The sequence below is a fragment of the Scatophagus argus genome, chromosome 1, assembly GCF_020382885.2.
Source record: "Scatophagus argus isolate fScaArg1 chromosome 1, fScaArg1.pri, whole genome shotgun sequence".
NCBI classification, from domain to species: Eukaryota; Metazoa; Chordata; class Actinopteri; family Scatophagidae; genus Scatophagus; species Scatophagus argus.
Window position 1 is genome coordinate 29,413,067 of NC_058493.1, and position 17,500 is coordinate 29,430,566.

A 17,500-nucleotide genomic window follows, 5' to 3' on the forward strand; every position below is an offset into this window, starting at 1 on the left:
GTCTCTGCTTTTTCCACAGAAAAGGGAAGAAGCCCATTCTGATCCTGAGGACTCAGCTCTCCGTTCGTGTTCACTCCATCCTGGGTAATTATGTCCTCCGCGTCCTCTTATTTCCATCCCTCCGTCTTTGGCTGCGGCAGTGATGACTCAGGGGAAACTCGGAGTCAGTCCGTCACCGCTTTCACCACAGTGACGTGTCGCTCAGAGGATTTCCTCTCAGTCTGCTGTTCGTGTCAGAGATCTCATGGCAGCTTCATCGTTTCTCATGTTTCTTTTGAAGGAAGGTAAAAGGTGAAAATTGAGAGAAAAGTCAGGAAAAAATGTACATTTCTGTGGTATTTCTGAGTATTTTTGGGAAGAAAAATCTACAGTTTATTTTGTTTTACAGGCACCAAAACGTGACTATGATGAAAAGAAGTTCGGACTGAGCATAAGCACAGATGTTAGTCGTGCAGGAATAACAATGAATTTGTGTAAAGTCTGCGTAGTTTGAAACTGATGTCACAAACAAAGACACAGTAATCTCAGCCCGGGTGAATGCTCTGCACTGGGAAAAGCCCTTCACTCATTCTGAGGCACTTTTATTCCTTTTTGGCCTCACGGGGCTTCCATACCAGAAGACGATTGGTGACGTGTTTGTCCTGTCAGGACCTGCAGGAGGAGGATGAAGAGTCACTGTCAGCAGATTATTAGCAAACAGATTTCCAGCTGTGTTGAGTCATGGACCAGTCAGTGTCAGTCAGTGTCAGTCAGTGTCAGTCGGTGTCAGTCGGTGTCAGTCGTCTGTCTCGTCTTTAGAAATGAACTTCCATCTGCTCAATATGTTATTTATCTTGTAGTTACTGAAGTCTCGTGTTGCTGCTAGTTTGTGCAGATTCTGGCTGAAGTTGCTGGCTCACTTTTCAGTTCAGGAAACATGAATGAAGAAAAGATTGTTTGTATTGCGGTTTTACGTTGCACAACATCTCCTTCCTGTGTGTCCGTCCTGATGAGCAGTCCCCATGATGCTCTGCCTGAGCTTCCTGCTGGCTTTCAAATTGTTTTTCTTCATAAATAAAGCTGACTTTTGGATGCAGCTCTAAAGCGGCTTGCGGCTTTATGATCGGCTCCTTCGGCCAGGAGTCGTTGCACCCTGTCATGCTCCCCATAGCCTCACAGTCCCAGGTGTCGGCCCGGTCCGGTCTGCAGCCTGCCCGCAGACCTCAGGTCAGCTGTTATTGCTCCTGTGGCCTGCTGGCTGTTCGCTCGCTGCTCTGCTCCACAGGGAGGTCGCTCAGCTGTTTGCACACTTCCTGTTTCCTGGTTGTAATCCCAGCTGACCAAACCGGCCTTATCTGAGCCTGTTGTGTTCCTGCTCAGCAGCAGCAGAAAGGACGAAAACCTCTGAGGATTCAGTTACTCACTTTGAGTTTTATTTTCTTCCCGGGTTTTGAAACAATGCAAAAAGCTTTTTGTCTCACACGGTGGCTGCAGAGCTGCACTTTCCACAGAACATGACATGCAGCTTAGTGCAGAACGAGCTGCGACCTGCACGGTGTCTCTGCTCGGTCGTCATCCTGATGATTTGGGTGGTGTTACAGAGGTGGATGTGGAGGAAACATCGTGGAGTGTAAAAGGTTCCTCCACTGGCTGGAAGGAGGGCAGTGACTTCCATGAAGATCTGTCCTGTTTTAATGTCACATCTCCTGGGAAACAGTGGGCGGTTCCCTCTCTTCCTCTCCCCCCTCCCCCTCCCGTCACTGCCCCTCCCCTCCTCCCCTCCCTCACAGAGCCTGGCATGACCCCACCCTTCCTGCTCCAGAGGGGATTTCCCAGCATGCTTCCTCCTTCAGGCTGTCGCTGTGTCGTAAATGACAGACTGAGCTCAGAGTGTAAAGTGACAACACGTCCGAGACTCGGTGGTGGCTTCTCGTTGGGTGGAGGTCGGGCAGGTGTGAGGAGGAAACGCAGCTGGCGGAGGTCACAGTAGCTCTGAAGCAGAAGTGAAAGCGTGTGGCGAGGACGTGGTCATGGAGTTTGCTCTCACACCGTTTCAGGGGCAGTCGTGGATCAGCGGTTAGGGTGTCGGACCCGTAACCAGTGGATCGCTGGTTCGATTCCCCCCATGGCTGAGGTACCCTTGAGCAAGGTACCTAACCCCCACTGCTCCCCGGGCGCTGCACGCGGTCGCCCACTGCCCCGGGTTTGCTGTGTGTGTGTGCACGTCACTTGGGTGGGTTAAATGCAGAGAACAAATTTCGTTGGAGTGAGTTCCCTCCAATGACAAAATATGTCACTTTAAATTAATTCATGTTAATCTGCTGAGGAATCATGTTTGTTCATGTTTGCTCGTCTCGCCTCGTCACACCGTTAGCTCCTCAGTGCTGCGTTCAGGTGATCCTCTTCTGCTCGTAAAAGCAGAAACTCATGAATAAACTCCTGCAGGATGTAAATAATGAGTCCAGATGTAATGTCTGTTGTTCATATTGCTCCACTGATTGATATCTGGTGGGACCTGCCATTTGAACGGGGTCAGTTCTCAGTCCTGGTCTGTTCTCAGTCCTTGTCTGTGGTTGCTGACACACCGGATTGCGTACTCTTGGGTAAAGGTCTTCAGAGCCAGGTGCTGCTGGTTCTTCTCACATTTTTTTATTTTCATTTTACCTGTCTGTTTGTGTCTGCAGCTTCACAAACTTTTCAAACATGAGCTGCTCTTTCAGTAAGTCTGTGTTAGCTGCTGACTTGATGAGGAGCACCTGAAGGCATCATCAGTGTGGTAGCTCGTCTCCTGATGATAACAGCTGATCACAAGGACGCGTTTGGATGTGAAAATGTCCCCCCCGAATTCTGACAGGAATGTAAACACAACACGATGGCTGGCTAAGAGCAACGCTAATGATGCGTTCACAGCCTCAAGACAAACGCGCTGCTGGAAAAGCACTGTCAGATGGTGAACACTGCAGAACGCGAGGAGTCCACCAGCTTACCTTCACTGTGGGAAGGAGGAGAACTTCAGAGAAGTGGTTTGAGAAGCATTTGATAAGCAGGAGACTACGATCCATCACGTTGATCTGATTGATTTTTAGTGATTAAATCAAACCAGCAGAACGTCTGGAGTGTTTTTTTTTCTCCACACAGAACTCAGTTAGCAGCACTGGTACAAACAGGAAATACCACACTGAGTTTATCTGGGTCACTTCCTGTCTCTGCAGGATAAACACATGAATCTTTTGTCCCTCTGTCTGTCCCTCCGTCTTATCCATTGAGACTGTTTCATGTAGGAACTTTTTCTGTACTGCAGAAGGGCACGTGCATCTACTCGTGGACGGGGCAAGCTAACTGAGCTAACGTTACAGCCTGCCATCACGTCCATGAGTAGATGGGTAAAAAGAAGCTTCGATTTAGGGGTGAACTGTCCCTTTAACAGTTAAAATAAAACAGACTGCATGGATGGTGAGTGTTTGTCCCTCACCAAGTGACAGCTGAACTGAGTGATATTTTCTTTAAAGCTCACATTAACAGTCTGTCAGGACTTGAATGCAGCATGAGTCATTTGGCCTTGGCAAACAAACAGCCAGTAGCCACTGTGTGTGTGTGTGTGTGTGTGTGTGTGTGTTGGCATCATAAAGCAGTTAGAGCACTTTATAATCCTGTGACGTTCCCTCCTCAAACCTCTCAGCTGCTGCAGTCAGTGGCTGCTGGCGGCCATCTTGGCTGTGTGACAGACAGACTGCAGGTGGAACAATTCAGTGACTTTCACAGTATTAAAGCCCCCTGATGATGTCATAGTGATGTCATCAGGGTCATCTCAGCTGACTCTGCTCTGTGCTGACACGTTATATTCTGAGCGTTGACTGATTCATGTGAAACGGCTGGTCTTTGTTCCGCAGTGACGGCCGCCGTCGATCTTTATTTACCTTCCTGTCGCTCGGAGCTTCAGGTCTGCTGACGGCGGCTCTGCAGAGATCTGCACTCTTTGTTTCTCTGTTTTCAGATTTCAGCCTCAGCTCTGTAATCTGCCTCTGCTGCCTCTCACTCTGTTTGTTTTCACGCATCACAAACTCCCCATCTGTCTTCTGTTTGGTTATAATTTAGGCTGAAATGACTGGTCTCGTCTGCGTCGTCTCTCCCACTGAGCAATTTGAAGTGGTCAGCGTTCAGCCTCCTTCAGCCCTCCATAGTCCAAACTTGTTCAAACTCTGAGGAGTTTATTTTAAATCTAGTGTCCAAACATGCCAGCTGTGTCAGGATCACTTTTGATCCAGCGTGTTTGAAATGATGCTGCAGACACTCATCCATCCATCCATCCATCCATCCATTCGCTTATCCATCAGGGTTACGGGGGGGACTGGAGCCTATCCCAGCTGACTACGGGCAAGAGGCGGGTTCACCCTGGACCAGTCGCCAGTCAGTCGCAGGGCCAACAAACAAAGACAGACAACCACACACTCACACACGCACTCACACCTCGGGCAATGTAGAGCAGCCAATTAGCCTAATGTGCATGTTTTTGGGATTGTGGGCGGGGAGAACATGCAAACTCCACACAGAAGGATCCAGACTGGGATTCGAACCTGGAACCCTCTTGCTGTGAGGCGACAGAGCACCACCGCCGCCCCAAGCTGCAGATGTGTAGAATATTTCAGAGGAACATGAAGGCTTTACATGATCCTGATGGAGGAGAAAGTTTAATTTGGAAAGTTTAGTGGGGACAAAGATTTGGCTGAAGACAACACGTGTCTGCACAGTTAAATTCAACACCTTTGTAAAAATATGTCTTCGAGCTCGTGTGCAGTTTTAACGAGAGCAGACTTTAATGGCCGTAGAGGGCTCGTTTGACGTCGCAGTAGATCAGATCACGACGAGCCGTCGCACTTTGATGGAACTCGTCCAACGTCTCAGAAACGTCTCGTCCTCCGGTGATTCGTTTGATCAGTCAGCTGACGCCAGCCTGTCGGCGTGTTCATCCTGTCGTCATGCTATCGAGCTGCTTACATCTGGTTTCCGTGGAGCAGGACACGCCCTCACCTGATTTTATTTCTCTGTTTCTTCTTCTTGGTTTTGTTTCCAGTTTGCACCCTTTTCTTCTTTTTCTGCTCCACGACCACGCATTACATGGCCTCTGCTGCAATCTTCTGACTAAACTATGTTGCGAAAGACGTTACAAACTTTTTTATTTTCTGTGACCTTTCAGACGTTTGTGGCGGCTGGAAGAAAACACAGCTGCTGTCAGCAGCCTCTCGCCGCTCATCAGGTCATTAAAATTCTGCTGATTTACATGAGAGCCAAATGAATTGTTGAGACTCAGCTTCCTGTTTACTCCGCAGTACAACATGGACTCTGTCTCCACTTTGGACTAACTGTGAGCTGCCACAGTGCAGAAGACACCGTGGGAAACAGGACGGCGTCCTGATGAGTCCAACATGTCCCCTTTGAAAGGTGTTTCCTTAGTGTTGCGAAGCTGAAAGCAGTCCATCATTCAGTGGGAACAAACTCCCTGTCCTCTGTGGAGGTCAGCTCCAGTTTGTCATCTGTGATTGGTTCACCTCTCGTTGTCATGTAGGGATGTAGGACAGCAGAGTCTGCATGTTGTCCTCCTGCTGCGTGTCTCCTCAGTGTCCTACAGCGTTTTGGTTGTTTTAGGGCAGGTTTTCCAGCTGTAGGTGTGTGTGTTCTCCAGTTCCGTCGTCTCAGTCTTGAGATTGTGTCTCTCGCCAGATGAACTTTGTCTTCCTCAGTCGTCCTCCCACACAAACATCCCAGTGAACTCCCACAAACATGTTAACTGTGTGTAAACGCTGTGTTTCCTTGTTGTTGTTAGACAGTATCAGCCAGTGATCGGTGCCAACGAGGCCGTCTAAATGTTGATGTGTTTCACTCATCATAAAACACACTTCATTCAAACGAGACAGAAACCAGATAAAAAGCACCAAAATATTCCTGCCCGGCATGTTGTTTTCATCCTCTGCTGATGTCCAGCTGTCTCTGTCCTCTGCTGCTTCTCCTGTCTCCTCGTCCCCGGAGTCAGAGTCCTCGTCTGAGCTGCTGTAAATACCGTCCGTACTGCGTCCTCAAACTCGGTCCAGACACAGTGCACTAAGCTGCGGGGCTAACTGAGCTAACGGTAGATGTGGCTACGGCTAACAGCACAGCGAGCGGCAGAAGTGAAGGAACCAAAACATGCTGAATCAGTTTCCTCCTCAGTCAGTTCAGAGGGTCGTCTGAGGTCGTAGTGGACTGGTAGAGGGACTCGGTTTTCCCAGTGCAGACTGGAATCTGACCAGTACGCTGACGGTGTGTGTGTGTGTGTGTGTGTGGAGATGAAGTCCATTCTGACCTGGATGTGATTTATACTTGATGTTGTCATGACAACACAACTTCCTGTGCTTATTGTGTGCGTGTGTGTGTTCATTTCTCTTTCAAATCCTTGTTTTGTGTCGCAGTTGTTTCTCATGAGCAGTGTTAATGTTCTCAGATGACAAACCTTCCAACAGATTCTGCTCGTCTGAGTCATGCTAACTGTGCTAGCTAAATGCTAACATGCTGATGTTCAGCAGGTGTAATGTTGCACTACGCTCATTAAACTGTTGAGCTGATGGCGAGGCTGCATGAAAAGTCCGTAGAGTCCATCGTGAGGGAGGAACCCGACAGGATGTGCTGGAGGGTTGAACCTCTGTACAGAGTCAGGCTGGGTGACTCGGGCACTGCAGGCCTGTCTCTGTACAGCTTCCTCTGGTGCACAGGAGGTCCAGGTCCTCGTCCTGGAGCTGCCGTACGAGCGGCTGTGTGGTTTATTCTGTTGTAATGAAATCGACTGAAAGTGATTGATCGATGCAGAGGTGACTGTCACACATTTGTTCTGACTTCCTGTGTTTCTTCTTCTGGTGTGTTTCAGAGAAGCTGTATAACTCTCAGGGCCCAGAGCTCAGGCGCTCCCTCTTCTCTCTCAAACAGCTCTTCCAGGTAAAACACACCTGTGTCAGTGAGAGCAGCGTTTCAGCTCTGATGAACACTGTGAGCACGTCAGCCTGAGCTCACACAGGAAACGCCTCGCCGATCTGTAACTGAAGAAGAAAATGACCACAAAAGCTTTAAAAAGTGTAATGTGAAGAGGAGTCACGGGTTCCGTCAGAGTCCACGGTCTGATGGACGTCTCCTCTGCCTTTTGTCTGCAGGATGATAAAGACCTGGTTCCAGAGTTTGTGGCTTCTGAAGGTTTGACATGTTTCATTAAAGTTGGAGCAGAGGCTGACCACAACTACCAGAACTACATCCTGAGAGGTGAGACTACACCCAGCGGCATCACACCCGTCCCGCTGCACCTCCCGTAGGCTGTGAACACTTCCTGTGTTCCGAAACTCAGCTACTTTGACAAATTAGAAATTCAGGTTTGATTACCCGCATTTTTGTGTGTAGGAGGAAAAGACGCACACAAATAGAATGTCTGTTGGATCTTTTAGTAATGATTATAAGAAGAAGAATCACTTTATTGACAGTATATATATGTTTACATACACACACTGAATTCGTCTTCTGCATTTGACCCATCCTTAGTTGAACACACACATGCAACAAATTACATGCAGTGAAACACACACAGGAGCAGTGGGCAGCATCAGGCGCCCGGGGAGCATATTGGGGGGTTAAGTGCCTTGCTCAAGGGCACATCAGCCAGCTAATGGCTGATGGCATTAATCACTCCACCACACCCAAATTTTTCCTGCCCGTCGCCTCTCCAACCTCTAGGCCATGGCAGCCTCTCACAGTAATGTCGAGCTCTCTCAGGTCAGGTGTGGCCCACAGACACCACGCTTACCACGTACTCCGGCTCTGTCGGTTATCCTGCGACGTCTTTCCTTTTTCCCGTCTGTTTTCCCACGCTCGCTGCTGCAGAGGCCCGGAGGCCAAAGGGAGGACTTTTGGGCCCCGGAGGTGACCTGAACACCTGCTGCTGTTCAGTTTGTGAGAAGCAGTTAACAAACCAGCAGAACAGTGAAAAGACTTGCTGGTTGTGTTTAAAGGTTAAATGGAGACGAAGCCTGAAATCCAACAGTTTCAGTGTGCAACCACAGATGGACTTCAGCCACTGAACTTCTGAACGTGTCCCCGTCTCCACCCCATCGGGTGGAGGGCTGAGATGACGGCTTCATCAAGCTGAGATCAAGCTGAGATGAGGGACGCGAGCAAACTTGATTTTAAGAAGCCCAAACAGTGCAGGGCCGCAGATCTGAGACCAGCCCACAGATCAGCAGCTCAGTGTGATGGAAACTCAGAGCTTCACACATCCAGCAAACCCACAGAGAGCTGAGTCAGCACTGCAGATTACAGGCCTCCCTGCAGCTGCTGGAGCCGCCAGTGGAAACTGACATGGACCTGCCTGTCTGTCTGTCTGTCCTCTGACCTGTCTGTCTGTCTGTCTGTCTGTCTGTCCGTCCTCTGACCTGTCTGTCTGTCCTCTGACCTGCCTGCCTGTCTGTCTGTCCTCTGTCTGTCTGTCTGTCTGTCTGTCTGTCTGTCTGTCCTCTGACCTGTCTGTCTGTCTGTCTGTCTGTCCGTCCTCTGACCTGCCTGTCTGTCTGTCCTCTGACCTGTCTGTCCGTCCGTCCTCTGACCTGTCTGTCTGTCCTCTGACCTGTCTATCTGTCTGTCTGTCCTCTGACCTGCCTGCCTGTCTGTCTGTCCGTCCGTCCTCTGACCTGTCTGTCTGTCCGTCTGTCCGTCCTCTGACCTGCCTGTCTGTCTGTCCGTCCGTCCTCTGACCTGTCTGTCTGTCCTCTGACCTGTCCGTCTGTCCTCTGACCTGTCTGTCTGTCCGTCTGTCCTCTGACCTGTCTGTCTGTCCTCTGACCTGTCTGTCTGTCTTTCCCCCAGCTCTCAGTCAGATCATGCTGTTTGTGGACGGGATGAACGGGGTGATAAACCACAATGAGACGGTCCAGTGGCTCTACACTCTGACAGGAAGTCTGGTGAGTCCTCAGAACTAATCAACACCTCAGGAGTTGGATTGATTGATTCAGTCTCATTTGAATTCAGCTCTGCTCTGAATGTCACAATTTTAAGATAAGATAAATTAGGCCCTTTTTAGTCTTCTTCCAGGGTCCTTTTTAATCAGGTTCCTGCTGCTGATCCAAGTCCACATACAGTATGTCTCCGCCCGCAGAAACTCTGCGTAACAAAACGAGATCGCAGGCTCTTATTTTACGTTCAAATGAAAACAGGAAAGCAGGAAAACAGGAAGTTTGTTTCTGTACATGTGGACATTCGGAGCAGAGTGATGACGCCACCTGGTGGACACATACTGAACACGTCTGTGTCTCTGCAGTCTCGCCTGGTGGTGAAGACGGCTCTGAAGCTGCTTATCGTCTTTGTCGAATATTCAGAGTCCAACAGTCCTCTGCTCATCAACGCTGTCAACACAGTGGACGGCAAGAGAGGTACACACACACTCACTCTCTCTCACACACACGCTTACACACACTCACTCACACACACACATGTACACACACACACACACACACACTCACTCTCTCTCACACACACACGCTTACACACACTCACTCACACACACACATGTACACACACACATACACACACACTCACTCTCTCTCACACACACTCACACACACACACACACATATACACACACACACACACACACACACTCACATGTGTGTGTTGCAGGTGTGAAGTCGTGGGGTTATGTGATGGAAGTCCTGGAGGAGAGAAACGGATCTGACACTGAGCTCCTCATGTTCGCCATGACGCTCATCAACAAGGTGAGCAGACGGTCGGCATGACGACCGGCCAGATGAGCCGGTGTGGCGTGGAATCTGTCCGAGTCCACAGAAGAGTGTGTGACCGCCTGTCCCTGTCAGACTCTTGCAGTTCTGCCTGACCAGGATTCGTTCTACGATGTGACCGACAGTCTGGAGCAGCTGGGGATGGAGACCATCATCCACAAGCACCTGAACAACAGGGGGACCGAGCCGGACCTCCGGGCCCAGTTCACCATCTACGAGGTGACACGACACCTCTGAGGGAGGAGTGAGGAGCAGTTAACGTGTCAGCAGCCAATACTGAAAGTGTGTGTGTGTGTGTGTGTGTGTGTGCGCTGCAGGCAGCTCTCAGGTTCGAGGACGGCGACATGGACGACTCCGCCCCTCATCTCCGTAAAGATCGAAGAAAGACGGCCGTCGGCGAGCAGGAGGGACGGAAGAGCCGCCGCCCATCCAGCCAAAACCTCCTGGACCTCCTGCCCTCCTCCGCGGGCTCCTCCCCTTCTGCCTCCCTCCCTCCCTCCAACACCAGCACCCCCGTCTCCTCCACCTCCTCCCCCAGCCCCACGCCCGTGTTCAGCAGCAGCAGGGCCTCGTCTCCGCTGACCTCTGACCCCTGCAGCCCTGCCTCCAGTCCATCCAGATCCCAGCAAGGCTCCCCCCTTCCCCCCCACATGGCCCCCAACGGAACCATGTCCACAGAGAAGGAACCGCAGACGCCGTCCAGCCCGTAAGTTCACTCTGCTCTGCAGCTGTGGCTCATCCACACTGACCAGGTCTCCAAAACCGACTCACGACGGGAAGAACGTCAGCCTGTTCCCTTTAAGGTTTTCTGTTCAGTCAGTCAGAGGAAACAGCCTTAAATCAGGAGAAATGTTTGTGTCCTCTTGTGTCCCCTGTGTCCTCCCCACCTGAGCATGAAAAGACGAGCTACAACAGTGGCAGACGCTGCTCTCGGGCTGGTCTGAGTCCAGTTCTAAGTCCAGTTCCTTTGACGCCCAGCAGCTGTTTGTCACGTGTCTGTCTGTCTCCTGCTGCGCACGAGAAACGAGCATGCAACAAACAGGAAGTTAGTAGAATAACTGCCCTCCCCCGGCATCGTGGTGGGACGGCTCGTCCTCTGTTGCCGCTCTCTGAGCTTTACCAAGTTTAGACTGATGCTCAGCGGAGGGAACGTGTTTTATTTGGAAACAGATTTTCTCTGAGTTCAACCAGCAGGAATGTTTGTCCTCAGTGGGCACTTGAGGAAGAACATTTCTGTTCATGTTTCTGCTCCAGCTGGCACCTGCTGCTAACTGAAACGCAGGCACGACATCAGCGCATCGAGCTTTAATCAGGCCACATGTGGGGGGCGGGGGCAGGCAGGCCCGTGGGGGGGGCGGGGGCAGGCAGGCCTGTGGGGGGGGGCGGGGGCAGGCAGGGCCGTGGGGGGGCGGGGGCAGGCGGGCAGGCTCAGGTGGCTGCTGCCTGGGAGATTAGCTTCATTGTCTTCTGATGACTGAAGTGACTGCTGATTGATGAATGATTAATATATGCAGAAGATAAACTGGATTAATTGTTGTTTCAGGCTCTCTCTCTATCTGCATGTCTGTCAGGGTTCTGGTTCTGGTTCTGTTCTGATTTCGACTCACCTGGTGTTGGTTTACTGTCTCTGCTGTAACTACTGCTGTCTTCCGTCCTCTGTCTCTGTCTGTCTTCATGCTTTGCTGCATCTCGACCAGTAGGAGTCGCTCTTTCCTCAGCCACCAAATGTCAGCTCTGGGTCTGAGCAGGAAGTCCAGGCTCTTCTCCAAAACCAGCTCCATATCCGAGGAGCCGTCAGCCGCCTGCAGGTCTGTACCAATGAGAGTGACCTCCGAGCAGCTGACAGGACCTGCCCCCTGCAGGCCACAGCGTTCACGACAGCCACAGTGTCAAACTTTGTCCTCATGGGGGCGCTAGAGGACAATAAACCTGATGTTTCACATGTTCCACCACCACATAAAGACACATGTCCACATACTTTTTTTACTGATATCAAATCATGAAAAAATCCTAAGGGTCAGAATTTCTAACCTGTGATTTGCTGATGTGGTCACATGATGCACACTGACCAGTCACGCTCTGACGTGTTGACTTCTGACCTCCTAGGGTAGGACAGAGGGCTTGTCCTCAGACAGAGCACAGCAGGGTCATAACTGTTTGTTAGAGGCTAAGACACACACACACACACACACACACACACACACAGGCTGGAATGCACTGGCAGAAAACAGTGTTTGTCTTTACTCTCTTTTCTTGGCAGTTCACTTATTCTTTGTGTGTCTGTGTGTGTGTGTGTGTGTGTGTTACAGTTCCTCAGACTTCACTCACCAGGACAAGTCGGAGCAGCCTGGCAACAAGCCGGACAATAAAAGCAGTTTCAAGTAAGTGAAGTAGATGAACTGGGTTGTTTGGTAACCATGGTAACGCTGTCACAGAGGATGCACACTGTTGTGCAGTGATTTATGAGACTGGTTTTACTGGTGTTTCATCCAGTCAGCTGGATGTAAACAGAACTGGAGGCGTCTGAGAGATGATTCAGCTGTCTGAACTCACCTCAGATCCTCTCAGGATCCCCTCAGGATCCCCTCAGGATCACCTCAGGTTCCCCTCAGGATCCCCTCAGGATCCCCTCAGGATCACCTCAGGTTCCCCTCAGGATCCCCTCAGGTTCCCCTCATGATCCCCTCAGGATCCCCTCAGGTTCCCCTCAGGATCCCCTCAGATCCCCCTCAGGATCACCTCAGGATCCCCTCAGGATCAGCTATAGATAACCTCTGGATCATTTCTGGATCATCTCAGTTTTTTCACAGATTTTCTTCACTCCATCAGCTGTGGTTTGTAAATCAACCAGCTTTAGATCTTCAGTTTGATAACAGGAGTGAAAAAGAACTGCTGCCTGTCTGTCTTTCTGCCTGTCTGTCTGTCTCTGCCTGCCTGTCTGTCTTCATTACAGCATTATAATTATTATAATGTTTTGTCTGTTGCTCTAATCTCCTTCTCTCCTCTTTCTCCCTTCACTCGTCTTTTCTCCTGCCCTCCTCCCTCAGCTCAGGGGAGGCTGAGCCACTCCTCTGGTGAGTACATGTCTCCTCCTCCTCCTTTTCTTCCTCCTCCTTTTCTTCTTCCTCTTCCTCCTCCTCCTCTGTCTCCTCCTCTTCCTTTTTTTCCTCCTCCTCCTTTTCTTCTTCCTCCTCCTCCTCCTCCTCCTCCTCCTCCTCCTCCTCCTCCTGTGTGTCTGTCAGTTTGTTTCACGGCTGTACAAGTGGAAGTTTGATTGCTTTATGGAGGTTTCAGGGTTGTGATGCAGGTAACGTCCGGTCTGAACTAAACCTAGTGATTAAATTCTGGAGGAGTTTTAGTGCAGCTCGGCGCTGAGCAGAGAGGATGATGGGAAACTGGTGGAGGGAAGAGTTCAGGAGGTGTCTCTGTGTGTGGGACGGTCCGGGTGGTTTTGGAGGTGCTGAAGCAGGTCCAGTGTGGACCTCCTGCTGGTTGTTTCTCTGTCCATCACTGCTGTCCAACAGGACACAAAATGTTTCCTTTGAGTGGACCTACCAAAGATGTGATTTTCTGTGGCGGCCTGTCAGACAACATGTGTCTCCACCTGAGAACAGGTTCAGGTGTGTGTTCTGCTCAGCTCTGTGTTGTTTCTCTGCAGCCCAGATGACTCTAATGTACATCTGGACAAGCCAGTTCTGAGGAAGTTTGAGTAAGTACTGCTGCAGCCCCACTGCATGCTGGGAGCTGGAAGGAGGGGGACCAGACTCTGCTGCTTCTGCTGGGACCGTGCAGAGTGTGTGTGTGTGTGTGTGTGTGTGTGTGTGTGATGATGCAGTCTGGGTTGCGGTGGCTTCTGTGTCTTTGGATCTTGTCTACTGCAGCAGGTTTACGTGCTCTCATGTCTTGTGTTACTGCTGGTCTCTAATCGCTGGTCTCTGGTTTTGGGTTTGCGGTGAAGAACAGAATCAATCAGTCGGTCTTGGGTTTGTCTTGATGATCAAAGTGATTTTAATGTTTGTGTTTTACTGCACTTTCACATGCTGTCGGCAGAACTGAACAGTCTTGTGGTCTCCACACCCAAACCGGCAACCAGCCTGACTTCCTGTCTGTGGCCCTCAGATTCTGGGTATCAGGCTGTGATTCACACTCAGTATGTGCTGTTGGTTTGACTCCAAGCACAAAGACAAATAGAAAATATCAGCAGACATACAAAGCAGGAATGTCCTGCTTCAGTGTCCAGGATGTCCCAGTGTCTTATTCTATTGATTATTAAAAATCAGTAAATGAATCACTAAGTTCAGGGTCGGGTTTCTGAAAACGGCAGCATGTGAAAGTGTTTTGTCCGCCCTGAGAGTCCCAGACACCTGAAGGTAACACGTCTGAATCTGCTTTGTGGCAGCCATTTTTACTCCGTCTCAGCTGGTTTCTTGCCCCGCCCCCCTGCAGAGACACCTTCCTGCGCAGCCTGGCTGCCACACAGTGGGAAAAGAAGAGAAGGAGTAAACACCTCAGCCAGACGAAGCCATCCTCCTCTGATGATGTCATATCCCCGAGCCTGCAGCCATCAGCAGAGAGTGGCAGCATCCCAGCTGAGGAGCCGTCAGCTCAGGGTAAACAGAAACGTGACATCACACTGCACTGCGTACAAAACTCTGAGGCACAATCTCTAAAATAGTGTCAAAATGTTAAAGGAACAGTCCACCTTTTTCATACATATTATTCCTTCTCTTTCTGCAGTTTCGACTTCCAGCAGCTCGGACGCAAACGGACATTCAGACTCCGGTGAGACGCTGCAGTTGCCCGTAATCCTCTGCTCGCTGTCTGCATTGTCCTAACTGCACTTCAGTTAGAAGCTTTCTTCCAAACTGTGTACTTCTTACTTCTAGTGCGTACTGTTAGTGTAATTAAGACATACTTTTTGGTCATGACTCCTTGAGCTTCCTGCTGTCAGATCTGCCATCTGGCTGTGCAGAGGATTGTGTGTGGTTTTCATACTGCAGCATGTGACCGGAGGCCGTGGAACATTTGCATCTGACATAAATGTTGATTTGGTCTACTGAACATTATGGTCATGTGGGTCCTGGACTGCAGTCACAGTCTGTCTGCTCAGTTCAGGATGCATGACATCTAATGGAGAGTTAATCAACGCAGGGTTGAAGCACCACCACCTGGTGGAGGTCAGGTGTTACTACAGTCTGTAGCAAACAGAACTGCAGTAACTCCTGAACTTGCTGGGAGACACTTTAATGAAATAAGAATAATGAGAAGTGTGATCTTGTTGCTATTGAGGTCAGTGTGTTTCATAAAGTCCTTTTTTCTACAATGTCAAATATCAAATCAATTCATTATTTCTACATTGTTGTGAGTCAGCCGGTGCTTTTAATCTGGAGAATGCTTCTCAGACTTCCTGTGAACATGTGAGCATCTGTGTGTTTGCAGCAGCAGCGGTGCAGCGGCAGTGCAGCACTCTGTCCAGCGACAGGAAGTTCCTTCTGGACATGCTCTACTCCAAGACCTCGACCACGGTGCCTCTGAGCCCGACGGCCGCTGCTCCTGACACCACAGAGGAAGAAGGGAACTTCCTGCCCAGTGAGAGCACTGACCGCACACTGCTGCTGTCTGTCTGGACAGATGTCTCACTCTGAAACGCTTGAAAAGGACCTAAATTTAAGATCTGCTGCTCACTCTTTGACTTCTTGCAGTTTCTTTGTGTAGAACTTTTAAAAGACCGTCTGGAACATGAAAATGAAATTTAATTTTGCATCAGTGAAAAATCCCTTTAAACGGCTGACCAGATGTCGGAGAAAAACCGTCTCTGGTCTGAAAACTGAAAACAGAGTGGGACCTCTCTATGTTTTCCTCCTCTTAGGTGGAGACCTGGGCGGTCAGGGTCGTGTGTCGGAGCGTCTGTCCAGCTTCAGAGCGCGCTCAGCAGAGCCTTCTGGCCCCAGTGAGAGCAGCGCCTCCCGCAGGGCGGAGCTGGAGGGTCTGGAAGGCTCCGCCCAGGCAGCGCTGGCCCGACTGGCTGAAGAACAGCAGGTTCAAACACTCAGAGCCTCATCACACTCCACTACAGTTCCCCGCTTGTTAGGCTCCACCCCCTTAGTTACTGTTGCTGCGAGACTGTTCTCGCACAGCACAGATTCAGTTTACTGTGAGAGAAAGTTAGACAGAAAAGCAGCAGCTCCGTGTTGTCGCTGAGCTGTGATTGGACAGTTCCTGGTTGGGGGAGGGGTTTAGTGAATGTTCAGTCATCACATAAGGAAGCACTTTGTCTGATGTGTAATCTGTGTGTAACTCGACACCTGAACATCCACCTTCAGAGCCGTCACCTGCGGCAGCAGAACAGCATCGACGTCGAGAGCCACGCCCGCCACCTGGAGACCACCCAGATGACGCCGCTGGGTCCCGGGGCCCCCGCAGACGCCTGGGAGCAGCTGCAGCCGAGCGCCGCCTCCCTGCGGATCAAAGACCTGGACTTCTCTGACCTGCTGGATGAAGAGGACATCGATGTCCTGGACATGGACACCTTCGACTGCACCTCCTCTTCCTCCTGCTTTTCAGGCCTCCCTCCTCCTCCTCCTCCACCTCCTCCAGGCCTCGCTGCTGCTCCTCCCCCTCCTCCTCCTCCTCCTCCTCCACCACCACCACCTCCTCCAGGCCTGGCTGCTGCTCCTCCTCCACCAGGAGGACTAGCCCCTCCCCCACCTCCTCCTCCTCCACCTGGTGCTGCTTCTCCTCCTTCTTGTCCTCCCTTGTCCTCTCAGAAGCAGAAGAAGAAGACAGTAAAGTTGTTCTGGAAGGAGCTGAAGCAGGCCGACGGGCCTCAGAAGTGCCGGTTCGGTAGGGGGACGGTGTGGGCGTCTCTGGACAAGGTGGTGGTGGACACCACCCGACTCGAGCACCTGTTCGAGTCTAAAGCCAAGGACCTGCCTGTCACCAAGGTAACAGGCCTGCTTTAGCTGACAGATGCACTGTGAGAAGCGTAGGGGAGCTTCTTTGCCCTGGGTCTCGTCTCTCACCAATTAATATTCTCAAACTGATTGGTCCCTCAGTTTTGTCTGGCAGGCTGCTGTTTCATGACTTTTATTGCGTTAATGTTTATTTTTAACAGCAATGTTGATACTGAAACCCACTGAGGTGGGAACCAGCTGGACATCAGGATATCAGACCAAACTGTGATATTGACAGATTATTGATGATCTCACTTGGCAGTAATTGACAGTAACACATCGACTTGATGTTTGTGTGTGCAGAAAGGACCTGAGACAAAGAAGTCTGAGATTCTGGTTCTGGACCCACAGAGGAGTAACGCCATCAACATCGGTATGACCGTCCTGCCTGCGGTCCACGTCATCAAGACCGCGATCCTCAACTTCGACGAGTTCGCCATCACCAAGGAGGGGATCGAGGTACACGCCACTTCCTGTGAGCAGAGGGCGCTGTGACGCTCCTGAAGATTAACGCAGAAAATCTCACTGTGTTTTCTTTTCTTTTCAGTCACCCTGAAATAGAATGACTGTTACCTTGATCAAAGTAGACATAGATGTAGATAGTCTAGATGTGACCCTCTCTGTCCTGAGCAGAAGATCCTGACCATGACGCCCACAGAAGAGGAGAAGCAGAAGATCCAGGAGGCGCAGCTGGCCAACCCTGAAGTTCCTCTGGGCACCGCTGAGCAATTCCTGTTTAGCCTGTCCTCCATCAGCGCCCTGACCCCC

General features: G+C 50.6%; 1 protein-coding gene across 9 annotated transcripts in view; it reads left to right on the plus strand.

The window, feature by feature from the left end:
• Positions 1–17,500, plus strand: part of fhod1 (formin homology 2 domain containing 1) — a 28,937-nt gene that overhangs the window by 6,498 nt on the left and 4,939 nt on the right. The window contains exons 3-21 of one of the 9 annotated variants that reach the window (XM_046398388.1): positions 20–84; positions 6,875–6,942; positions 7,155–7,260; positions 8,851–8,945; positions 9,302–9,413; positions 9,661–9,755; positions 9,855–9,998; positions 10,097–10,485; positions 11,477–11,587; positions 12,089–12,160; positions 12,827–12,853; positions 13,438–13,488; positions 14,226–14,389; positions 14,517–14,561; positions 15,222–15,368; positions 15,649–15,818; positions 16,103–16,723; positions 17,036–17,191; positions 17,366–17,500. The exon at positions 17,366–17,500 is cut by the window's right edge and continues 48 nt beyond it. In XM_046398388.1, the coding sequence (XP_046254344.1) occupies positions 20–84; positions 6,875–6,942; positions 7,155–7,260; positions 8,851–8,945; positions 9,302–9,413; positions 9,661–9,755; positions 9,855–9,998; positions 10,097–10,485; positions 11,477–11,587; positions 12,089–12,160; positions 12,827–12,853; positions 13,438–13,488; positions 14,226–14,389; positions 14,517–14,561; positions 15,222–15,368; positions 15,649–15,818; positions 16,103–16,723; positions 17,036–17,191; positions 17,366–17,500 (2,773 nt within the window). Of the gene's footprint in view, positions 1–19; positions 85–6,874; positions 6,943–7,154; positions 7,261–8,850; positions 8,946–9,301; positions 9,414–9,660; positions 9,756–9,854; positions 9,999–10,096; positions 10,486–11,476; positions 11,588–12,088; positions 12,161–12,826; positions 12,854–13,437; positions 13,489–14,225; positions 14,390–14,516; positions 14,562–15,218; positions 15,369–15,648; positions 15,819–16,102; positions 16,724–17,035; positions 17,192–17,365 lie in introns of all 9 variants that reach the window. The other 8 variants (XM_046398370.1, XM_046398379.1, XM_046398417.1 and 5 more) reach the window with 8 other exon arrangements.